The sequence below is a fragment of the Mytilus californianus genome, unplaced genomic scaffold (genome assembly GCF_021869535.1).
Source record: "Mytilus californianus isolate M0D057914Y unplaced genomic scaffold, xbMytCali1.0.p SCAF_22, whole genome shotgun sequence".
Taxonomy (NCBI): Eukaryota; Metazoa; Mollusca; class Bivalvia; order Mytilida; family Mytilidae; genus Mytilus; species Mytilus californianus.
The window spans coordinates 3,621,908-3,649,044 of record NW_026262671.1 but is presented as its reverse complement, the minus strand read 5'-3'; the positions used below and the strand labels follow the sequence as shown (position 1 = coordinate 3,649,044).

General features: G+C 34.1%; 2 protein-coding genes across 2 annotated transcripts; both read right to left on the bottom strand.

Annotated features, from left to right (window-relative positions):
* Positions 1–286: 286 nt before the first annotated feature.
* LOC127732120 (uncharacterized) lies at positions 287–5,556 on the bottom strand. The gene is made up of 2 exons (XM_052241178.1): positions 5,459–5,556; positions 287–3,851 (listed from the first exon to the last, which is right to left on the bottom strand). The coding sequence occupies exons 1-2, from the start codon at positions 5,465–5,467 to the stop codon at positions 303–305; spliced, it is 3,558 nt and encodes a 1,185-aa protein (XP_052097138.1). The 5' UTR covers positions 5,468–5,556; the 3' UTR covers positions 287–302.
* A 5,932-nt stretch (positions 5,557–11,488) lies between these two features.
* Positions 11,489–24,143, bottom strand: LOC127732130 (sulfotransferase 1B1-like). Its single transcript, XM_052241206.1, has 6 exons — positions 24,077–24,143; positions 17,666–17,886; positions 16,635–16,967; positions 15,387–15,487; positions 13,266–13,476; positions 11,489–12,145 (listed from the first exon to the last, which is right to left on the bottom strand). The coding sequence occupies exons 2-6, from the start codon at positions 17,880–17,882 to the stop codon at positions 12,024–12,026; spliced, it is 984 nt and encodes a 327-aa protein (XP_052097166.1). The 5' UTR covers positions 17,883–17,886; positions 24,077–24,143; the 3' UTR covers positions 11,489–12,023.
* Between the last annotated feature and the right edge of the window lie 2,994 nt (positions 24,144–27,137).

Sequence of the window (27,137 nt, the reverse complement as noted above, 5' to 3'; positions counted from 1 at the left end):
TGCATAAGAACCGAAGAACTATAATATACCACAAAGGACATAAAAACAATAGCTGAATCCATCTAGAGTCAACTTTGACTTAATTAAGATTTCTGTTACTTTTGGAGCATATCTGCGTCTGTCATGTACGTGCATGGTATATTAACTAGCCAATGAATGATTAACGGCATTCTAATTACAACGTATCATCATGTGTTTTCTTGTAATGCCATATAAAATGCCATGCATGTTTTTTTAATTTTTTTATTTCATTCATGTTTCCACCCAAAAACATCAGTAAAACACATTTTGAAGTTCAATATTTAATTGGTCTTAAAATCAAGCTTTTCTAGGAGTTGGAGTATGTTTTCACAGAACTTATGTCTTAATTCCACAGCCCCATCTTCGTTTTCATAATGTCTTGCTGCGTGGTAAATATTCTGCGTTGGTACCAGCAATGTTGATAGATACTCGGTTTCTATGGCAGTTAATATTTTGTCATACACTTTCCTTGTCATTGTTTTCAGATCTTTATTCGAAAGGTTTTTATTTTCCTTATAAAGAAGCTCTACCTCTTTCAGAAAAAGGGTCTTGATATAGTATGAAGGAATTAATTTTTCTGCTGTCATTTCATCTTTGCCAAATTCTTCTTCATAGTCCATCAATTCATTTAGATCTATCTCATTATTTTTGTTAGCGTAATTTTCCATTGCGGTTTCAAAGTTTTGCTTTATTTGATCATCATCATCATCATTATCGTCATCATCGTCATCGTCATCATCATCATTCTCATCATCATCATCATCAGCATCGTCATTTTGGTCGTCGTCGGATGAAGAAACCTTTTGGTTTAAACGGGATGAGAACGCACACTCCGGCTCATTTATACCCGTTCTGTCAAGTTCGACACTACAGCAAAGAGGTTCCAGTCGGAAGGTCTTACACAACATATAACAATCCCTTCCTTCCGGCGGTAGTGACTGAATAATTTCAGATTCTATATGCGCAAAAGAAAAACGCCATAAATCAGTGTTTTCGTTAATCAGTTCTCCAGGCCAACTAGAAACTGCTTCACACATTTTAGGAATCAAGTACATTCCCTTGTCTGTGAGATTTGGCATCAAGGAACAGTCAGTAATTACATCATGTGGCCAACTTGTTGTGAAAACGACAGGATTTACGTCAATGGATATGTCCAAAAACTTAAACTCTCTACCTCTCCATGTTACGGACAAAGCAACAAGATTACCGAGTGGAATAGGTAGATTACTCATGACGCTTTCACTATCCCGTAGAATCATATGTCCAGTATATATATGTTCAACATGCTCTTGTAGAACATCATATTTTGCCAGTCGTAGAAGCTGGTTGAAGCGCCTCAGGATACAACCCGCGTTTAGATAATTACTTGAACGCTCACAAAACGTATCGTACTTCTTGGGAAGAGGTGACTTCACGAATATCTTTGAAAAGCCAGGAACGTCAGATGTTTCAATTCTCTCTACAATAGAACTGAAATGTTCAAGATGGACTAGAAAATCGAATTCATTCGGATATCCTATCTTAACGCCTTCCAATGTACTTCCTGCATTCAATAAACAACCTTTAAATAATGGATCTAATTCACCGACTCTAACCAATACCTTGTCTATAAATTGTTGGATGATCTGGAAAATGTCTGCATTCTCTCCCTTAGCGAAATCGACTTTGCCAAGTCCTGGAGTATTTAGAATAGTTTCCCCTATGTCTCGTTCACTATTTCGCATACGTTGTAGTTTAATTATAAGGTTATTGAAATATTCATCTACATCCGACATTTTAACAAGAGGTCTGTTTGGAAACAATCCTTCTGGAAAATTACCAAATTTAACATCAGACTCGTTTTCAGCTAATAAGGATGACGCTTTGAATTGTCCCATTTGTTTTGCAAGATCAAGAGGCTTTCTCCCCATGTCGTCGGCGATCATCTTATCTGCTCCATTATCGAGCAGACATGGAATAGAATCGGGATTTCCATCTGCCGCTGCATAATGCAGCGGAGTAGCGCCAAAATTATCTTTGACATTGACATCTGCATTATTGTCGATAAAAAATTTTATCATGGAAAAGTTACCATTTTCTGCCGCAATATGGATAGGTTGGATCCCCAAATCCCCTACTATTGATACCTCAGCACCATTGTCTAGAAGGACTTGAACAGCTGTTGTGTTTTCAAACAAACATGCGTTGTGTAACGGGGAATCATTATGGATGTCTCTTGCATTTAAATTGGCGCCAAATTGTAGAAGTAAATCTATTACAGTCGTATCCTTATTTCGAACAGAAAGATGTAATGGTGTTCGCCTTAAGTGATCACTGACTGCTACATCGGCTCCCGATTCTAATAAAAATTTGCAAATGACATAGTTCAGTTTTGCTGCTGCAAAATGAAGGACGCTTGAGAGATCTTTTCCCTGCTTGTTCACGTCACAACCAGACTTTATCAGTAAAAGTAGAATAGGGAAAAGAATGTCATGGACGTCATCCTCCTCCTCACTCCAGTCACCCTGAGTACACACACAGTAAATAGGAGTCATTCCTAAATGATTTAAGGAATTAACGCATGCTCCATGTTTTATTATTAAGTCGACCACATCCACGTTCTGAGACAGTGCCGCATTGTGGAGGCATGTTCTACCGGATGCATCCCTTATGTCAGGATTGGCACCCTTTTCCAGCAAATATTGGACTATTTCCATTTTGTGCTTTCGTATTACTTTCAAATTTTGAACTGAATTTTCTTCATCATGCATGTCTTCAAACCCATGAGGCGGAATGCTATTGATGGCAACCAGCAGAGCCGTGTGTTTAAACCAGTCTGTACTATTTATGCTAACTCCGAGTGACAGAAGTTCATCTAGCAATTGTTTCCAGTCTTCAATCATTGATTCGTCATGAACACTGCTCATCGCAGAGATAACATTTTGAACAGCACCTCCCTCAGTAGAATTGTCATAATGCAGTGGCACACCATACGAAATGAGTTTTCTCATTAATTCTATCTTTTGCTTACAAGATAACTTTTCATTGGCCATAAGCACTTTCATTGGAGGAAAATTGCTGTCAGATAAAGAACTCTTATTGATATGCGTTAATAGCTTTTCTATCATCTCATTATCTGTGACACCCAATAAGGCTTCGTGTAAAAGTGATAAACCACGAATATCGCGAAATATTCCTATATCTATTCCTGTCTTAATGCATAAATCTAATACGTCTATTCTGTTTTGGCGAACTGCATTCAATGGAATAGTTAGCCAAACACGCGAGTCGTCGCTTAAACCTGACGTGGACTCGGAAGATGACGGTATTTCCTCCTTACGCAGTTTCATTTCTTCAAGACGACTCTTATCAATTACATCTGATGTAGGGGTTCGTGAGTACAACAAGAAAACACCGGTGTCGTCTGTGCAAGCATTGTCATCTTTTATCTTTTTTTCGGCGGTCGCTTCGTCTTCTTGTGTCCTTAGCCACGGACGCCATTTGTTTGTACTGACAGTATGCATGTCACGTGTTCTTATTTTCTTGCTAATTTTCTTAACAAATGAATGAAGCTCCTCATTCATTTTACTTTCTTCTGCAACTTTTTGTAAGGCATCCCTAAATTTGTTTGAGAATATTTGTTCACATTGCGCTTTTTTTTTTAAGTCGAAATTCTCTGGAGATATATTCTGGAAGTTCAAAACTGTGTTATGTGTATCAGCATGGAATTGAAGAAATATTTCTAGGTCACTGATCTTCATCATGAATGTCTCTCTTGGTTTAGATTGGGGTTCTGACAAATCTGACGACATGTTTTCTGTTTCTGGTAATGAATATTTTTTTCTTTTGACCTGAAAAAAAATTAAATCATCCATCAGATTAATCATTCAATATACCTTTTCAAAATAAAATGCTAAGCATGCTTAGTAAGTACATCCAAATGAATGGTTTTATGTGTGGAATTTTTGAATGTTTATAACTGAATGTTTGAATGAGATAACGCGAGAAAAGGAAAGTATTTATTTTGGCTTGAGGAAAGGTGCCGTATATATAAACTTAACTTTAATCCCCTGGACATCATCAACAAAGATACCAATTTTCTTTTTATCCGGGACCGCAGCAGAAACGCAGGAAAAGGAGTCCTACAATAGGTCAAACGCCATAGGACCTAATTAATTTGTGTTTAAGATCTATCGATTCAATTCAATTCAAATGTTTATTGCCATATAGATTACAAACAATAAGTATGTGACAAATATAAAATAAGTATACAATATATAACTGAAATTCACACACACATATATATATATACACAATCATTTAATTTCAGTACGGCGAATAGTCCAGAGTCCCTAGTCCTCAGTTCTAATGACATTTTAATGTAGGACCCCAATTCATTTAACAATAACTATAAGGAGTCGATGATAATGTCCATACAGTATTATAGACCGCTAGTAATACATAAGGTATTTAACACAGATAGCCATAAACAGTAACCGTTATATATTAATAGCTCTTAAATTGATTCTTTAAGTGACGTATCCTTTAATGCTGAACATATACAAAGCTTTAACTACTTAGGATTACATAGTTAAAATAATATATTGCATCAGGCTGTATTACTTAATCTCAAAAAGACCCCAAGGGTTTACTGGGGTATGGGAATAAAGTCATCCTCCAGTCTTCTGCCGACCGACACTAAAAACAAAGTGTGGCAGCCGTTTGGCTGTAGATGTATAAATTCGCAGCCTTGTTAAATCTGTTGCCTATTGATTTAAAAGAATAGTATAAAAATGTGCTTAAAATTATCCGTTGACAGTTCTTCTCCAAAGGTGTGGGTATCTACGAATAATGTTTTCAAGGTAAACACGGATTGGTTTATTTCTTTTTAATTTAAGTCCAGTGGCAAATATTTCAAGTTATGAATATTTAGGACAAAGAACAAATTGATAATGAATCCAATACGCACTCTTGTAACATGGTAATAATTTAAGACGTCTACAGAGGAGTTGTTGGATAGGGACAGACAATTTGTTTCTGCACTAGGTCATGTACCTATTTGGATAAACGCGTAAAGAGTTTAGTACTCTACTTGCAAATGTTACAAGAGGCACTGGATTTAACGTCCCAATTACAGAACGAAGTGACTGCGTATTTAAACATACGCCCCCGCACTATCGCATGGGTTGACCTACCGGATGGGAGATGTCCAGTGAGCCATATTTATAACCGTGTCAACCTCTTTGGGACTTCAAACAAACGGACGATCACCAGATAAATAGAGTTAATGTTTGTCCAGTGAGCCATATTTATAACTTTGTCAACCTCTTTGGGACTTCATAATAAAAACGGACGATCACCTGATAAATAGTGTTAATGTTAGTTTTTTAATTTAAACATGATTTTCTTTAATTCTTACGATACGTTAAAACAAAATAATAACACAGGTAGAGCTTACCATAGGCATATATTACTCTTATGTCATTACAATACCCTTTTTGTGGTAAAATTGGAACTGTTGATGTTATCAATACTTCCTGTATGTGAACTTTTCAATGTATTGCGCATGCACTTATAAATTTTTAAAGCTTTTTATAGTTTCAGGTAATTCAAATCATAAATATAGTGATTTAAAATCCATTTATATCGCTAACTCTTTTTATTTTGTTTTAATTTTATAATTGGAACAAACAACCAAAACCTGTCACTTTGAATATATAGAAGCTAGGTACAATATTCAAAAGTTTTTATTTTTATCATGAATATCATTTTATTAGGGTAACCAGATTAATTTTTGGATAAAGTTTGTAATAATAACACGCTGGATCTGTCTTTGTTTTCATGTAATAACTACAACCGCTCAGCATTTTTTTTGTATATCTCCACTAAATCATAGGTGCTTGAGAACAGGACCCTATGTTCAGCCTCCATAGTCCCTCCCCCTTCATTATCATAAATCCCCGATTTTCTAATATATATAATTTATTTGTACCATATGTATACCAATATACCATACTTTAACTCTAAATATACATGTTTACTATCAATGTGCCACTCAACTATAGAGCGAATATATAAGATGTCGTTAACTGAAATTGGATACCCTGCATTGATCATGCTTTTCTATAACATATGGTCAAATCGCTGAAAGACCCCCTCCTAAATTATGGAAAACTGTCATTCTGCATTGACAATAATATCTTGGTGGTCTTGCTAACGCCCTCATATGTTATCTGGTACCTAAAACGTAAATATCATCACTTTTTCAGAACCAATTCAACTAACAGAAATACCAGAGAATGGTAATACAAAACTAAGGAGATGAGGTATGATATCGACATCTATCCATCAGAGTCCAAATGACATATAATAATATATGCATTAAATAATTCAAGCCTCTCCAAATTTTAAGAAAGTTTATTAAATAATTTTTGTCGTCTATACTAAAAAGAAAAATTAAACAGATTTTCAATTTTATTTCACCTGCGATAAAAAAAGACAAATGAATGACATTATGGTTGATTGATCTTTTTTTCTTAACGTCCAGTTGCATGAATATGTCATGCATATTCAGGACGATAACACATTAGGTATGCAATGTGGACCGACCAGGATGAAGCTCAGGAATAACGACTGCCACTGTAAAATAAGTGTACTTTGGACAGGGGCAGTTATTTTACTTTGCAAGAGGCCACATACGGACCCCCTAAAGAGTTGTTTTAAGGGTCCTTAAACGTGATTTGCCCATACACGAGGCGTCGGAATTTAACGTCCTTATTCTAACCAGACGTGGCAGTGTATTTACACATCCTACACAGCAAAAATGGCCACTCTTCTTAAGTATGGGGTTTATTATCAAATGATAAGAGTTAAGGGTATACCATATTTCTATTTCCACGTCAACCTATACGGAGAAAATATCTACTTACTTTAAGGCACACATTTTCATTAATATCAGCTTTGGTATTAATGTGTTTGGCTGTCGTTAATTTTCAAAATTAAATATGACATTTTAGGTATATATATTTTCCTTTTTGTATGATATATCTATGCTGAGTAAAGAAAAACTCCGGATTATTTTATAACAAAATTTTTAGCAGCATATATATATAATAACTTCGGCTGACAATAAACAAAGCATTTTGCAAGTTTTTTAAATTTTACAATTTAGATATATTGATGATAATTATCATGTCACTCAATAACCAACATTTCAATGAGTTTCTGCATCTCATATATCCAAATGAACTCGAGATTAAGGATACTACCAAAAACTAAAAGGTCTCTTCCACATCTTATTCTTTTCCTCAGATGGATGACTTCCAACTAGAATCTATGACAAACGTGATAATTCAAACTGTCACCTTCTCATTTCTCCGCCGTAACACAATCATCCTATGGTAAATACAAATCTCAATTAATGTGTTACCTCTTGAATTTTATTAACATTATACGGATTCCATTAACAGGACCGTGCCCCTAGCACCAAAAAAAAAACGGCTCCAACAGATTTGTGAGGGAAAACGACTAAAATCGGCACTACACAAGTTTTACAGTCACCATCACGAATTGGTTGACCGATATTTTGTGTCTTTGGCTCACCTCCCTAGGACATGTTTTGCGGTCTAAAACATTAGATACATGTATTAGGTGTGTATATGTACCGATGGTGTCCTAATAGTGGTTGATTCACATTGACTGAGTGTGGATTAGCGTGGCGAGTGATATATGTACCGATGGTGTCCTAATGGCGGTTGATTCACATTGACTGAGTGTGGATTAGCGTGGCGAGTGATATATGTACCGATGGTGTCCTAATAGTGGTTGATTCACATTGACTGAGTGTGGATAAGCGTGGCGAGTGATAGATGTACCGATGGTGTCCTAATAGTGGTTGATTCACATTGACTGAGTGTGGATTAGCGTGGCGAGTGATATATGTACCGATGGTGTGGCGAGTGATATATGTACCGATGGTGTCCTAATAGCGGTTGTTTCACATTGACTGAGTGTGGATTAGCGTGGCGAGTGCTATATGTACCGATGGTGTCCTAATAGCGGTTGCTTCACATTGACTGAGTGTGGATTAGCGTGGCGAGTGATATATGCACCGATGGTGTCCTAATAACGGTTGCTTCACATTGACTGAGTGTGGATTAGCGTGGCGAGTGATATATGTACCGATGGTGTCCTAATAGCGGTTGCTTCACATTGACAGAGTGTGGATTAGCGTGGCGAGTGATATATGTACCGATGGTGTCCTAATAGCGGTTGCTTCACATTGACTGAGTGTGGATTAGCGTGGCGAGTGATATATGTACCGATGGTGTCCTAATAGCGGTTGCTTCACATTGACTGAGTGTGGATTAGCGTGGCGAGTGATATATGTACCGATGGTGTCCTAATGGCGGTTGCTTCACATTGACTGAGTGTGGATTAGCGTGGCGAGTGATATATGTACCGATGGTGTCCTAATAGCGGTTGATTCACATTGACTGAGTGTGGATTAGCGTGGCGAGTGATATATGTACCGATGGTGTCCTAATGGCGGTTGATTCACATTGACTGAGTGTGGATTATCGTGGCGAGTGATATATGTACCGATGGTGTCCTAATGGCGGTTGATTCACATTGACTGAGTGTGGATTAGCGTGGCGAGTGATATATTTACCGATGGTGTCCTAATGGCGGTTGATTCACATTGACTGAGTGTGGATTAGCGTGGCGAGTGATATATGTACCGATGGTGTCCTAATGGCGGTTGATTCACATTGACTTAGTGTGGATTAGCGTGGCGAGTGATACATGTACCGATGGTGTCCTAATGGCGGTTGATTCACATTGACTGAGTGTGGATTAGCGTGGCGAGTGATACATGTACCGATGGTGTCCTAATGGCGGTTGATTCACATTGACTGAGTGTGGATTAGCGTGGCGAGTGATACATGTACCGATGGTGTCCTTATGGCGGTTGATTCACATTGACTGAGTGTGGATTAGCGTGGCGAGTGATACATGTACCGATGGTGTCCTAATGGCGGTTGATTCACATTGACTGAGTGTGGATTAGCGTGGCGAGTGATATATGTACCGATGGTGTCCTAATGGCGGTTGATTCACATTGACTGAGTGTGGATTAGCGTGGCGAGTGATATATGTACCGATGGTGTCCTAATAGCGGTTGATTCACATTGACTGAGTGTGGATTAGCGTGGCGAGTGATATCTGTACCGATGGTGTCCTAATAGCGGTTGATTCACATTGACTGAGTGTGGATTGGCGTGGCGAGTGATATATGTACCGATGGTGTCCTAATAGTGGTTGATTCACATTGACTGAGTGTGGATTAGCGTGGCGAGTAATATATGTACCGATGGTGTTCTTATGGTGGTTGATTCACATTGACTGAGTGTGGATAAGCGTGGCGAGTGATATATGTACCGATGGTGTCCTAATAGTGGTTGATTCACATTGACTGAGTGTGGATTAGCGTGGCGAGTGATATATGTACCGATGGTGTCCTAATAGTTGTTGATTCACATTGACTGAGTGTGGATTAGCGTGGCGGGTGATATATACGTAGTAGGAGACGCTAATCAAATATTCCACGAAATGAAAGAATTTGCAAAAAATGCTCCTCTGGCTGTGTTTTATATGAAATCCATTTTTTAACTTCATGTGAAAAATTTAACTCCGATAGATCTAGAGATGCTCTCTTTAACTTTTCTTTACTTGACAATCAGCAAAAATTCATTTATTTATTAAGCTGTGAAGACAATCAGGTCCTTAAAGCTGTGGGAAAATTATTAAAGTCAATATGACTTGGATCTATTCATTTTTCATATAACTATATTATATACTATAAACCAAGGGCTTTATTACAGTCTAATTGTATTGTGATTGTGTATTTGAATTCTATGTTTCTATGCTATAAATCAATGATCTTTTTCCTTATACATGTATTCTCTATATGCCCCTTGTGGGCCCTTAATTGGTAATAAAATATGTTCTTGTTCTATCGATGCACCCAGTCTCGCCCCTTTTTAAGTCCATGCAATTCCCTCAATTTTTGATTTGATTGGCCTTCATCTCTTAAACGGTTTTATGAGATTTGATCATCGGGTAAGTTGCAAGACGCTTTTTTTTTCTTTTATAGAAGGTGTGTTTAAAATTATGTGTGTGTGTGTGTGTGCAACAGTGTGCATTAAAAGGGGGAGAGGGACAACTATGTAATAACATTGCATTATTCTTTTACACAGAATTTCTATTTTTTATGTCCTTTTGCTAGATGCAAGGTTGCATACCTCTATATATTTATCATTTTTTTTAATGCCAGTGCTTATTTACTTCAATGCTACTTTTATGACATTGCAGTTATTGATATTCTCCTAAGTGAGTGCACATAGGGGGCGCTTGCCATATGAACATTGACTGTGGAGGTACAGAAATCAACTTTGATTAGCTTTGCAGGGTTTTATTTTGTTATTTTCATGAGACTTCATTAGTTTTTTTTTTTTTATATCGTTCGATAAAGAGCTCACAACAGCTCATGCTTTGATATTTTATTATGTAAATATATGCTGTTTTCAAATGAAATTTACTTAATTACTTACTTGGCGTTTAGCAGTAATCAATCAAAGAAATTAGTCAGTGCTTTATTGTCATTGGTATAGGCAAGGATTTTTATAGTGCTATCCTTATCCTTGGTGCTGGTTATATTCTCCCGTAACCTATTACACTTTAACCGTAAACAAGTCCTCTCATTTATGAAAAATTATTCTCTGTATAGATATGTTGTTTCTTATTGATTGTAATATGAAATATGACTAAATATTGAATATTTCAAATACATATATATATATCCGTTGAGTGGCGAAATAGACAGGGTGGCTACATCGCATCCGCTTCTTTAATGATGTATTTTTTATAGTATGGAGGCAAATACCTTTCGTTTTCAATGATGTGCAAAAAGATCATGCTCTGTCTGTTCGACACAATCACGCATGATCGGGTTTTTTTTGTGAAAGCAAAGGAAAGAAAGCACATTGTACATGTACGTCACAATGGATGGACAGATTAATTGATCAGTGTTTTACTGTCTAGTGGGAAATATTACACTCTAATCATGACGAGAATATACCGATGTAATATAAATTTAAACCTTTTCTTTGTACTTCATAGACACACTGAGTCGGATTTGTTTTTGATTTGCTAGTTCACAAGGTAATAGTTCACAGAAAGACATGTTTCCTTATACGGACGCATCATTCTCAGCCGACAATAATCTAAAAAAAAAAAACAAACTCCTGCAATTGAGGCGCGAGACTAACGAGGTGGATTTAAGCAATGAAGAACTGAGATCAGTCCAACCACACGCTGATCATAGGAAAACAATTGTCCGTGGAAGCTATAAATCCGAATGAGGGACACTGATCTACATGTAACAGTCTTCTTAATTGTTTACGTTGACTGTCTGTCAGTAAAAAATAAAAGCTTTTTTTTTTAATTCATTTTAATTATTACCATATATTCTTTTACAATCTTTTAAAACAAGTTTAATTTCGGTCATCGCAAAGTATAAATATTATAGTTCTCTCAACTAAAAAATTTAAATACCATTTTTTTGTATTTTTATTACTAACTGAATTTTCAAACTTTTTTCATTTTCATAACACGGTAAAGGACTTAGTACTTATTTTAGCTGAATTTGTGTTGCTATGTATCAATACAAATCGTTGTCGAAGGTTGTGAAAGGGGGGTATGGGCACGGACGGACGGGAAATGGATTGGTGATTTCAACATGAACCATAAAAAAATGAAATAGTTTACACTTTGCTTTTCACTAATTTGCATGAAACACGAGACATTTGTACATAAATGAGCTTCAAACATGAAAACAAGTAAAATTAGAATTGCCAACACGGTGCTCGAAAATGACTTAACAACCCGTGTTGAAGACTCATTGGACAAATTTATATTATATTGAACATTTTCCGACAAAAAAGGTATATTATGACAAATTTCTATGTATTTGTAATCTCATAGAAGACATCTAGATCAATATCTTTCATCTCGATCTCAATTAATGCATCAAACTTTTCATTCTGCGCGACTGTAAAATGATTCTTCCAGTCAGCAACTGAACCTAGAAAAGAAAAGTATTATCAACTTAAAATGTAAAATGATACTAATTGATATTTATTAACAATAAAGCGAAAAAAGGGTATTCTCATATCAGGTGTTTCTTAATGAACTACGTATTTTGATGAATAACATTGTAGTTGAGAAGATACATTTTTCAACTATGCGCAATGAGCACTTTGCACTAAAATTGGTACCGTTAATATCTTTACATCACAAGAATAAGTGCATAATAAGAAATAAGCATCAGTGTTTACATTAAGGAAGTTTGCTACTCTGTTTCCAAATAACAAGCTTTTTAAAAGCAGAAAAAAATGCATGGTCACTGTGCTTGTTTTCGAGATGTAAGCCATTGAAAATTTGGCGGGAAATAATTCTCTCTAGATTTTTCATACATTTAACATTAGCACCTGTTTTCTTTCAAAAACGATGAAAAATAACAAGGATTTTACAAGATTTTCAAAGATGACATTTTTAACTATATGTAATCATATCATGGAGAGAAAAGTAGGTGTTAGTGGGCAACATTTTTTAATGGCACTACATGGATAAAATCAGAGGATTCCGAATATCTGGTAAAAAATCAATAACAAGTGGAGCGAACATCCTTAACATCCATAAATCGTTTGTGTCATACAGATGGTAGTACTGATTCAAATCTTCTAGGTAACATTGATTATTTCCACCCGTTTACACGATTGCTTAAAACATTCATAAAACTATCAATTACAAACACAGAACTGACTTGCATCGTAAGCTCCCTTAACCCAAGTCTGCCCCCTTTAAGAGGGTCTGGGTGGGATTTTTAGAATAGACTTAATTGAGCCAAGACTACAGAAAACAGGCCAAAAAAATAATAAATAAAACAAAATAGGCAAAATTGTTTTTACATAAATCAGTCCGTTAGTTTTCTCGTTTGAATTGTTTTACATTTGTAATTTCGGGGTCTTTTATAGCTGACTATGCGGTATGGGATTTGCTCTTTGTTAAAGGCCGTACGGTGACCTATACACACCACAACTTCTCATTTTTTTATACTAGAATATAAAGAATAGAGAATAATGGGCAAAATAAATAAAATATAGAGCAAAACGACCTTAAAATATCAATGAATACAATAATACCTTTCCTGTAAATTTCCGGAAGTTTAAGACTTGGATTATCCTTAGTACTAGCCTCAATTAGGACTTTCATTTCTTGACCCATTGATTTAACATCTTTGTCCGCCTTTTTAAGGTTTTTAAAATCACATTTGTTAACAATGTCTTTTACTAAATTGTCAGTCACATGAATATTAATGAAATCTGCTAACCGTTGTATTTCTGTAACTGGATCCTGTTGAAAAAAATCTCAAAGTTTAATATATTTGAAGTTTCTATGCTTCGTACTTGGCAAACGCATGTTGATGACCTTTGAAGGCAAATAGAATATAGCCATTCGCAAATTTATAACAATTTGTTGAACAACACAATCTTTATACATAATTATTCATTAGAATTAGTTCTCTTAATTTTTCGGCGTGCACATTACAAAAATGTATTTTTTGGGGCCCTTTATAGCTTACTGTTCGGTGTGAGCCAAGGCTCCGTGTTGAAGACCGTACTGTGACCTATAATGGTTTACTTTTATAAATTTTGACTTGGATGGAGAGTTGTCTCATTGGCACTCATACCACATCTTCTTATATCTATGTATGTATTTTGGAGTAGTTTTTTTTGGCGTACGATGTTGAATGGTAGAAAATTGTCCATTGACTTTTAGTATCATATTTTCTCTCATGAATTCCTTGACGTTTGCTGCCTACAAGTCAGCTCAACCAAGGATTTCTATTGGTTTTCCCTTCGAAATATTTATTGATGCTGTCATGATTTTGTTAACCGTTGTTGAATATTTTTTGTCACATATGACCATGGACATGTTCAGTTTGTGGTAGACACATTGAAATGTCCCGTCATCTTTTACATGAAAATGACGTTACCGAATATGACTAATTATTACTTGTTTATTAGTCATTAACAAACAACGGTTGCCATTAATGGAGCAAGAGCTGCCTTTCCTTCCAGAGCAGCTGAGTTTAATACCGTAGTTTGGTGGGGTTCGTCTTGACTAGAGTCTTAAGTTTTATGGACTGTTGATTGTCTTTTCCTTGTCTTTTTAAATGGTTACATGGTGTTTTCTGGTTTTGCTTTTTGGTTTGTATTTTTAGTGTCCAGGACTCCTGCTAACAATTTCTTCTGTTCGTAATGTACGCTATTATTTATCATAATAATGGTACTGATTTTAGTTTTTACATAATTGATCGAAGAAAGGTAAGTGTCGTTCATATGAAAGAATATATATTTTAGTATTGGGAACTGTATAGTTGAAATAGTTGAAATTGAGCTTTGTTCTAGCCTTCAGTGACTGCAAATACCATCAAACCGGTATTTGTATATAACTTCTTATGTTAGTTCCAATCTGATGGATCAAGTCTTTTCCAGATGATGTTTATAATTTGTTCTTATATTGTCCTTTTACACTACTGTTCCATGTCAGTATTGAGTGCTACAACATGATTAAAACACCACAATATTCTTTTTGTGCCTGTCAAAAGCCGGGGCCAGTAATGCTGTGGTTTCTGTCTGCAATAATTATTTTTCGAATATTGTTTTATTTTAACTCAGATCGTTGATTTCTCTTCTAAATTGGTATACATCTTGTTCATCATAGGGGATTACTTTTATCCATTAAAGTTGAAGGTCGTAAGAGAACTTTAGTTGTTCATATCCTTGTCCTATTAGTTAAGGATGTACTTAGGTGAGGGTTTGGAATTTGTGTCAGATGTTCGGACTCCTTGGTGTTTTTCTATACGATACAAGGTAAAATATTTTGCCCCATAACATCTATTTATCTTTTAATATAAGACTTAGTAGCTCATAAAAGGTCATTTGACAAAATTTAAGCAGATTTTTGATTTTCTTTTGTTTGATTTGAGACCCAAATAAAACCAATGAAAATATAAGGTAAAAGTCCGAGTCAGCCTTTTCCCGCCATATTTTATAAATCAAATATCTTGAAAAGGTGCTCCATGACCTATCAAAATTTTTAGTTTATTTTGGTCCTTACCTAATACTCTTCCAGCTTATAGTACCAATTTTAAATTCTTGATTTATTTAATTTCACCTTAGATTACCTAAGTACATCCTTAACGTAGTTTTCAATGTACGTTTATATATATACACACAATCAATTTTAACATCACTTACCGATTTTAATTTTTCAAAATGTACAGAGAGAATGTTTTTGTTTTCTTTCTTCGCCCTCGACATTTCCCTCTCATAAGCAAACCATGTACCATAAAACTGTACTGTAAATATTAAGTAATGTGAACATCGATGCCCTGTATACTTAAGTTACGCACATGGTAGATGTTTCATTAACCACTTCTAGTCAAATCAAACCAGAAACACGAATACATGTCAATATAACACAATGCCCAGATTCACTATGACATTTCCATGTTCAGTGAACCGTGAAATCTGGGGAAAACCTTTATTTTGCATTCATTTTAACAATTGCACATAGTAATAAACATTTGTGTTCTACATTTCAAGTTTATATTAAAACAAATTCATGGTAATCTATATTAAAGTTCGATCAAAACTTTGATTCGGTACGGGGCAATGGACGGACGAACAGACCCACAGACCGGAAAACAAATTGCCTCCTACTTCCTTGGGTGGTTCATTAAAATGTTTTGAATGTCCTAATCGACAGATATTGACATGTCAACTTTTTTATAACTACATTGAGTAGGAACGTATCAACTTATGTAACTGTTATTTTCAGAACTTTTTGACGATGCAAATACGTCCTAATACACCGTTTGAAAAAAAGCTCATAAGGAACAGATTTCTTTTCCTTTAAGTAAAATGAGACGTGAAACTCTGGTTTTTAAGAACCCTAACAACATGAATTTAAGAAGATTGTTTTGTCCTTTCCTGCATTTGTTTATTTTGGTATAATGATAAATAAGTACCCTCATTTACTTAACATTGTTTGTTATCAATACTGCTGTACTTCATCAGAAATGAAAGATAAATCGACTAGTTTCGTATACAAAATCAAAATATCAAAACAAAGAGATGTATCGCTATGCCAAAGTGACAGCAGCTAATCAACAACATAACTCAATCAATGAAGAAATATCGAGTCAGATAAATCTATTAATGAATTTATTAGTCACAACTACAAACTTCCAAAGTCACCAACATACAATTCTTTATAACTCTTTCAAGATGCCAATCTTACATGCCGAAAAAGATAGATAACACATAGCAAAAAAGCAACTTTCCCATTGTCAACTTTCTCTTTTCAGTGGTGAAATGTCTTCTTTCCTATTACTTGAAGTTTAAACATATTAATTGATACGTTACTCACGTGTATGGTGATATTATATAGACTATATCAACAGAGGAGTGAAGGGAATAATTATCATGTTAATAAACTCATACCTTCACCAAAAACGTAATCGTTAAAGTATTGGTTCCATGTCACATTTTCAGATTTTGGTCCCAAAAGTCCCGAACTGATAGCATGATGGTACAGTGAAACGTACATATCTTTAGGATTCCGAGTGACATGGATTATTTTCCCGCCATTTTCAATCAGCTTTCGTGGTATAAATCTGTACGGGAAATGAGTATTCAGTAACCGACAAGCTTCACCGTTGCCAACTGAACTCAAATCAATTTTTCCTTCAATCATTAACTCTTCTTTAATATCTCTTTGGTAGTCGGCCTTTCCTTTCATTATCATGCTCACTATCTCCCAAACCCAGTGAGTTCCTGCATGATAATGGAAATAATTGCTTCAGTAAATTTTGCTCTGATTTACGTCATATAAAAAGTGTATGGTAACATTATTGTCACGTTTCGGTGTCACTGCATTCGTATACATGTATATACACCAAGCATTTCGGCAAATTGTTATTTTTTTCATGGAAACTGTCATCTTGAAATTAGTTTAAAACACTTTAAGCGCACGCAGTCCTAATTTATTGTGATGATTTGACAATAGATAGGTTTGTTTTGTTGGTGCTTTTTTCTTTCATTCAAAACGCTATGATCTGAAAGAATTATTGTTCTTGAACTCAAATTTTAGAAGTATTTTCAAATCAGTTTTACATTTCACCTCGATTATGAAAGATAGAGGAGTTTCAGCAGCACTTTGAAATTCTTGCAAAACTGGATTCCAAATTATTTGCCGTAGTTAGAAGCTCGATTATTTTCTATTTGTTTTTCATGCTTTTTGTTATTCATTTGCATACATTATAACTTGTATGTATTGGTCATAAAAGTGGAAGGATTTGTTAGATTATCGAATTAAAAGTTAAATGTTTATTTTTTTGTGAATAATTTTTATCAACAAACAGACATATACGTGACCTTCTGTATACATCCTCTAATTGTGAGTGCACCGTTTAAATATGAATTGACATACTATAGTTACTGTAGTTAACAAAAAAAAAAAAAAATAATCTCACCACATTTAGGATAAGCGGCTACTAAAATGTCATCTCCTTTTATTGCCATGTTCTGAATTGCTTGTAATCTTTCAGCAATCTTTGAATTGTCTCCCCAAAATGCCATAAAGGGGTGTAATGCAATTTTTTCCACACATGGAATATCAATCTCGAAGTCACCGTTCTTATACTGGTACCTCCGAACAGTAAACAGTTCATCACTTCTGTCTGAGCTCATTGTCCTGTTAAAGTAAAGAATTATTGTATTGTATATTTCGTGTGTTACAAATACTGCTAAATGGTGGACCCTGAAAGTCACATTATAATAAAAGATACCAAAAAGAAATGGCAAATCATATTGTAAAGAGGAAAAATTGTGCAAAGGACTTATTTTCAATTGCGAAAATCTTATCAAACGGTATGATGATTCAACAACAGGAACACAACGCGAAATGATAATCTCACAAACGGGTCTAGCCAGAAAAATCGCGAAATTTAAACTTATAAAATACTCCGCATTAAAGTAGCTCAAACACAGACAATAACATGACTAAAATAAAAAAGATAAAAAGACAAACAGTCCACACAACACATAATGAAAACTAAAGTAACAATGATGATGGAAGTTTTTAACGAACTTGACTGGCTATACAGCCCTCGCACGGTCGTAAAGTAACAACGGACTCCATCAAGGACATGATTGAACTCAAATGTTCTAGAAGTGTATATACATAAGTAGATCCTGCTCAACTAGGGTATACTGATACGTTAGTGTCAAACGACGGGTCTGTTATATTGTAATACTCATGAATTGTGAATCAAACTAATGAATAGGGATTGTTCTATTTGATGAATAAATTGATTCATTTCTTTCACAATTGTAAACCGAATGCATCTGTTTCAATAGTTTATCTCGCCTGGTTTCTCCATTTCTTCTTTGGTTTTTAATGTCTTGCTTGTTTTGTCCATATTACCCTTTGCCTTTGATGATATCATAAATAATGTAGAACTTCAAAACATTTCTGTTTAAACCTTGTGACACAATACGTAAAGATGGTTTTGGAGTAGCAGTGTCATTTTTTTTTTATATATAGTGGATAAGATTGACTTTGTAATGTCGAAATGATTTTTTACATTTGTCATCTTTGGGCCGTTTATAGATTGTTATGCGTATGGGTGCTGCTCTTTGTTGAAGAACGTACGGTGACCTACATTTGCTAACTTATACGTTTGGTCTCTGGTGGATTGTTATCACATAGTATGTTTACACTTTATTACACATTGAGTCCGATTTCCGATGAGAATAATCCTCCAAGAGAATTCAGTAGCCAGTTCCTCAGCTGTTCGGTAAGCACTTCTGCCAGGACGTGTAGTTTTTTCTGTAATCTCAAAATCCTCACTGTATAATTTATTTAACATTATTTTGTCCTTCGTTTCTATACTTTCTACTGTTTGCGAACTGTGTGTGCATTTACATTTTTATTTCACTAATATTTTCATTTCTTTTCTCCTTACCGTGATAAAACAATTTCGTTTTGGTAATGGCGATTTGAATATTTCTCAATCATATATTCAACACTTAGATAACAGCTTTGCATTTGTCTTTCCAATATCACTGTACAATGGATTGTTATAACACCTGTCCCCATTTACATCAAGATCGCAGTTAAATGTAACCTTCTCGCAGGTATTAAACAAGGACAAGCTAAACACAATTTACGAAGTAGTTTTAACTGTACAGGAATGATCATCTACTCATCTCTTCGGTATAATAAGAAATCATACCCATTGCGTTGAAAGAAATACTACACGAATTTCATGTTTGTGGTACACAACAACCAACATAACTTTCACCACCTTCACGTCAACAATAGAAATTACTTCTACACTCCTCTGTACCATGTTCAGTGTATATAAAGTGCGAATCCAGTTAGTTCATTTTCACTGTTGTATGCGAGTATGTCTATTGTAGAATAAAGGATGATGGGGAAAACTGTGTTTGTTTACTTTTTGAAAATACAAAATAATAGATTTGAATGTATGTTTTAACAGAGTTTCATTAGAATATAACTTTTTAATGTATAATAACAGGATTAAAGTCCAAAAAAGTGTTATTTAAGCAGCAGAATCATTGTCGTTTTATATGATTATACATACAACAACTGAAAATAGTTTTTAAATGACTTAAATATTGATGATATTTACAATTTGAAATGCAAGCTACTCGTAGATGATTACTGAATATACACGGGTATAACCACGTTCATATCATGAATATTCAAATATTGTTTGTGAGTTTGCTATAAGCTTGTCATGGATCCGAAAATTTACTGGAGCAGAACATCCATGAATATAACGTTTTTCTACGGCGAATTTTCTTTGAAAAGTTTTATAACTCGCTTAAAAAAGCTTTGAACATTTGTCACTCCGTGTCATACATATTTCTACCGTATTGATAGGCTTTTGCACAACGAACAGTACACGAATGTATAACGAACGGTACTAGAGAGAGAAAACAAACTACAAAGAGAATGAATCGTACAGTGTCAAAATTCTGAGGTTTTTCAAGTAAATGTCTTCAAATAAAATTAAAACAACGGGTTTTTCATTCGTATTATGTACTTTAACAACAACAAAGCACAAAATACACGGTCGCATTTAGTGAAAGAGACAACCAACTATGCTCTATTTGTAAATTAATCAAGTTTGAGTTACACATAGTGTTTGTTTCGCGATATTTACAAGTAATTCACAGACCTGTCTATTTAAAATAGTCACGATGGTGTTCATGCAATATAAATGATATACAATGCTGCCAGGAGCAGTAAACTTTGTTTTCATAAACATTGAATACTTAACTGAACAGTTAGTCAATTAGTCTTTGGTGTAAATATAAGAACGGTATATCTACCAACATTGCTTCGCGATGTAGCGATTAACGTGCGGAATCAACTGTACGGCGGTTATACCCCGTGGAATAGAACCATTTAAACATATCACAATAAACTGTTTTCAATAATTCTTTGTATTCTCACAATTGCGTATTGGCTTATTTGTAACACCGACTTATAAGAAATTCAAGCATATTTAAGGTGACTTGACTGTTGCTCGAACTTTCTTTACTGTATAAGATTTATACACAATGGCATGATAAATATCAATTATCCAGTCATCCAAGCGTCAATTGTTTGTGCAAGATGAAAACGTTTCCACTCATTCAACGTGAAATGAAGATCGTTTTGTGAATGCTCTTTGTTATCTCAAATGCATCCATTAGAGCTATTATCCTAACGCTTGTAGTTTAAAGGTTTGGTTGGCTTGCTTACTTTGTTTGAGGGTGGTGATGGGGGTACCTTCATGACGAATAACGGTAAAAAATCTTGCCAAATGACGTCAACGGTAATTTTTGGTGTATGACGATAAAATGAAGACTTTCTTCAAGACGATAAAAAAATCAACTGATTTTGACGAATCACGTTAATTTTTGTCCAAAAATAACGGTAACGATAATTATTTGAGACCTCTGACGAATCACGATAAGGATATGTTGACGAATCACGGTAAAATTGCAACCAATTTGACGCTAACGGTAGCCGAAAATGACCGTTTGACGCCTGACGGTAAAGGGCATTCATACCCTCTTGTTTGTAAAAACTTTTGCTCAATCTTAATTACAATGCTTAGGCAACATTAACACAATCAAGGCCAACCACACCTTTTAATTACAAGCATTAGGAAATTAGCTCTAATGACGTTTAATTTATTAGTATGCGATGTAGATTTAGACCGAAACAGAAACTTTGCTTTTCCGGTGACGTGGATTGGCTTAACTATCCAAGATATATGTATTTAATGATGACGTGTCATAGGAAAGAATTAATTTTATCCTAAATATAGATCAGGACAAATTATTTGAGAAAATAGAATTGACTATATTAGCAATAAATACCATGTTTAAGGAATTTATTGATATATTACCTCAGACTTTCACTCACTAAGTATGCATATATAATCAATCCTTCTGACTTCATAAATTTTGTTAGAGAGTCGGCTGAATTAAGACTTTATATAATGAAAATTAATTAATTTCCTTCTGTGAAAATGCATCGCATATACAATAGAAATGAATCGCCCTACAGTGAAAATGAAAGTCTAGTATCATTATTCGACAGTAAACATGAATCGCATAACGAAAACAGCATAGTGGAATTTGATTCAATATCAACAAGCTGAATAACAAAACCTGTTGTAAGTTAAACAACATTAATAATTATGTTAAAAGATACATTTTTCTGCAAATGAAACTTAACTGCTAATTTAAAATTTTTGCACGCTCTGTTTGTGAACTATTCTTAATATTTATCTATTTGTGTATCAATTTTGCACCTGGATGGCTGTAGGCGCGATGAAAACCCGTCCGCATCTCATACCTATATCATGAATTTATAAAAACAGTACACATTATATATTATTTCTTATTTCATTCAAAAATCTTGAATTTGTCGTCTGTTTATTATCATTCTACATCAGAAATTCATCACGGATACAGTAAAAATGACATTTTAGGATTCGCACATTACATACACTGGTGTTTATGGTACACAACTAAACAGTTTCAGCTTAGGGGACGACCATATGATTTCTGGGGTGGGATATGGGCAATCGTGAGGATTTTAAAAACGGATATCCTAGCCTGGTTAGAGCTGAAAATAAATAACCTGTGCATTCGACTGGATGAAAATTGATATTCTGCAACACAAAATGCAAGGAAAAGTTGTGTACAAAAGTGAAAATAAATGTATGTGCGGTTGATAATTACATGTAGCATGCATAATGACAGATGAAAATGAATATTCAATCTGAAAAAAATCTCTTCTCCTAGAATATCAAATCGTCGTTCCCTTATGTATCTTAACTTTCTACGACAACAACTACAGCTACAACAAGTTCATACAATATTACAACAACCCTGCTGCTGCTATTATACAATTTCCGTACGCATTTGGTATGATAAATAGTTCTGAACGAGGACCTTCTGTTTATCAGACGAATCCCAAATGCAGTGATGCTCGAGGCAATTTTTATTTGAAAATCCAAAACCTATTTTTATATAAACCTTGAAGTGCTGATCAACCAAAAGGACCTAAAGTGTATTCAAAACCGGACAAGGAATTAGAGCTTTGCATGAGGTAGATATATTCCATAATCTAACATGATTTCTAAAATTTTATTACAGTAAATTGCAATCAAAACAATATCCGTATTTTCATTATATTTTAAAGTAGAGTAAATCATGCTTTGTATACAACTACACTGATATAAACAAAACATTCTCCGAAACTGACATCAGCAAGATGCTTTAATGTTTTATTGACCAGATATTTGTTAATTTTGGAGGACTTTTTTTCAACTTACAATCGACATTCCTATGAGAACGTTTTGTGATCCTTTACTTGTCAATTTATTCTTATGATACAGACTTCATACAGGAGGTTTTCATGAAGAATATTAAGAAGCTAGTATCATTCTTTAACTTCACGTTTCACTATATAAATGATGCATCATCTCCCGAAATAAAGGATTCCACAGATACAGATAAGTCTGCCTCAAGTGTTAACTTGCATCTAGAAATTGACGATTTGGTTCGGTTGAAATCCAAACTTTACGACAAAAGGTTGATTAGAGCTTTCCAATTTGTGAACTTTCCATATATGCATTTATATCTAGCAACATTCCAGCAGCGCCTTTATATGGAGTATACATCTCCCAATTGATATCATATTACAGAGCTTGCTTTTCCTATCACGAATACCTTGATCGAGGGTTGCTGCTTACAAGGAAGCTAATGAACCCGGGTTCCAAGTGGTACAGTTGAAATTAAGCATTCGAAAATTTTACGGACACCGTCACTAGTTGGGGATGACCAAGGATATAACCAATTGCAGTAACTACAATTCAGTCCTATTTTTTCGATGATGAAATCAGTGAATGAGACTTTACACCGGTGTACTTGAATGCGCCACACGATGGGTGTCACATGTAGAACAGGAGCTGCTTTATCCTTCAGGGGCATCTTAGTTCACTCTCAGATTTTGCTGTGGTACGTGTTTTTACCTCTTTCATTTTCTGTGATGTGTTTTGTATCCTTCGTTTCATTGTATTTTGTCAGTTGTTTCTTAGACTTATGAATTTTGATTGTCCCTTTGGTATCAATCGTCCCTTTATAATTGTTTACATCAAATCAGTATAAAATAACCTTGATATTATGTTTATCACATAAACTACTTATTTCAGTGTATTGGCATCTTACTAAAACGTGATAACCTGACGTATAAGTAATCAGTTTTGTCAAACGCCATTATCCTGATTTTACTTTATGTTAAGAAAATAAAACATGTAAAAAAAAATGTAAATGATATAACAATCTCTTACCTAAGTTCAAGTTTTGTTAACAAACTGCATGACAAAATGGGTCATTCACCTGTGTAACATGTATACACATATATTTCTACACACTGACTTTGATAAAAAAAGATATTAAAGGTTGCTTATTTATTATTACATAGATGCTCAAGTTTCGCCTTTAAAAAAAAAAAAAAAACAATTCATGTTTTTACAATATATATATTTATAATTTTAGTATACATCGTCCAATTCGGATTGTGGGTACAGTTGTGCAGCTGGGATTTAATAAAAAACCCCATTCATATATTGAATAATTGTGAAATCCCTACCTATACATATATTTCGTATCGAAATCATAACCCATTCATATATTTATCAGCTCAAATAGTACCTATATGCATGTGAGACAATATCTGAAAAAGTATAATTTCCTGGTTCCATCTTTCACCAGCAATTATTTTTTTATTCAACCATCTTTTTGGAAAATTTTAAGTTTCAGTATTAACTAGAGTATATAATGCACCAAATATTGCCAATTAAACACTCTTTCTTATATTTTCTTATACTTCTTCCAATAAAATATTATAATTTGAATGTTCAACACCCCCCGACAATCATATTGTCCCGCGTTTTTTGACAACTAAATCATTCAAAGAATATCCAATTTAAGTAAACAGACTTCCGATTTTCACAAATATGATAGATCATATATAAGAAACTTGTCCCTTACTGGTCTGTTTTTATTACAACTAAAGCATATAATAAAATTTTGCATTTTTAAGGGTCTTTTAAATTTTGTCCCAAGTGTAATTTCCCTCCTGTTACCACTGGTTTTTTTCAACCTGTGGAAACGTTTGAAAGACTAAGATTGGATTTCTTATAATGCAATGAGAAGAGCATCATTTCCTGAATGTATGTATAGTTTGAATGGCAGTCAGTTTGAAAAATCCGAGCTCCCCAAAGATCAGAAATTAGAGAAGAATAATTTTGTTGTTCTCTCCTGTTACAGCCTTTTTGTGTACCTTGTTTGCTGTTATCCTCCAATTGTGACCAATTTGTAATGATGTATTTTCTTAAACTATGAAATAAAGCAATTGTTTTGAAAAAATAATTCCTTCCTGTTACCATCTCTGTCCTGTTACTCAAGATTATTTCATGTTACCGACATATCGGACTATATTTTAATATATTTCTTCACCTTTTGTATTGTAAATGCTAAAATAAATAATTGGCATTTGATAAAATATTGCAGGATATACTAGTAAACCACAAATAGTATCTTTAACTTATTCCTTATTCCCATAAGAAACTTTTTTTAAATTGATTCACTTTGGTAACAGGTAAGAACTGGAATTTTTTGTACCATTTTTTACATTGCCATTGTTACCACATTTAACAATTGTTTGAATTACAGACAACAGTTCCTGAATCCTCAATGTGTGTTCTTCGGTTTGTGCTATTAAAGTACCGGTTCTAAAGACATTTTTTTGGGGTTTTTCCTATTGCCAAAATTTAGACATTTTCAGATATTGTCTCAATGAATGTTGTTTTTAATTTGATAGATGCTTTTGTGCTTATTTGTAAATAATTGTTTGTTTTGATATTGAAACACAGTGATGACTGCTGTGCCCATATTTTGACTATTTTATTTATAATGTCTGTTTTGTTCACGCATCGTTGTAAATATAACGGAATTTGATGAGACTGTCGTACAAGTGAGAGGTTTAGCGCTATAAAACCAGGTTCAATCCACCATTTTCTACATTTGAAAATGCCTGTACCAAGTCAGGAATATGACAATTGTTGTCCATTCGTTTGATGTGTTTTGTCATTTGATTTTGCCATGTGATTAGGGACTTTCCGATTGAATTTTCCTCGGAGTTCAGTATTTTTGTGATTTTACTTTTTTCATATACAATCTTATTATATATTAAAAACCCAATAGATCGATGTGTTACGCAATAAGTGCAAAAGGTTCGATATGTGACCTTTTTTTCACTATAATCTAGTGGGTAAAGATTATTAATTGTGACTGTGTAATAAAATTTGATCAATAACAAAACTTGTGTCAATTTTAATGACAAAGAGTTTGGAAAAATCAGTGAAGATCGTTGCACTTGCACTTGCACAACAAACTGAAAAATTATGACCCATTGATATATCACAATTGGTCAATTACTACATATTGATATATTTCCTCTGTAAAATTGCACTCCATTGATATATTTGACGTATCAAAAAAGGGACCCATTCCAGCGTCACATATGTATATACCTTCATATAGGAAGAGACCCCTCCCCCCAGTGACCAAGGGATATCCCTTGTAGAATGTTGTAAAATAGGGATAACGTACCCTTTATTAAGGCCATCTGAGTTATAAAAACGCTGGTTTTAGACGGAATCTTGTGTATTCAGTTGTTTAATATGTGTCGTTTTTTGTTCGTCGGTTCATCTTTTTTCTGTTGGTATAAAAATGAGGAGATGTGGTATGGTTGCCAATGAAGCAAATATCCACTTGAGTTCAAATGAAATGGGTAGTAAAAAATTAAAGGCCACCGTACGGCCTTCAACAATGAGAAAATCTCATACCGTTTGTCGGCTTTTAAAAACCCCGACATGAGAAAAATTAATCAATTCAAACGGGGATTGTCTTTCTTTGACAAATGGCTTTTGTTTATTAATAAAGTATTTTTTCACTTTTGATAAATTTCGAAATTTTATTTTGATAAAGAAACCTTAAAATAAAAAAAAAAAACTATTTTGACAGTGTTAGCAAAAGTTGACCATTATTTAGTTTTTAAATGACGAAAATTTCAATACTATCAAATATGAATATATAAAAAAAAAGAAAAAACAGTTAAAATGAAAGTTAAAAATAGAACTTTGAGATATTAAATTTTTACAAATTCAAAATTTTTATTTTTAAAGTTTGAAATTTTTATTATTTTGATCTCGAAATATAGATTTAAACTAAGTTCTTAGTAATGTCAAACATAAAAAAATGTTGAAATGTTGTATTGTTTTTACAAAAGTCGGGAATTTCTAAGGTTATCAAGTTGAAATTTTAAGATGTTTAACGTCAACATTT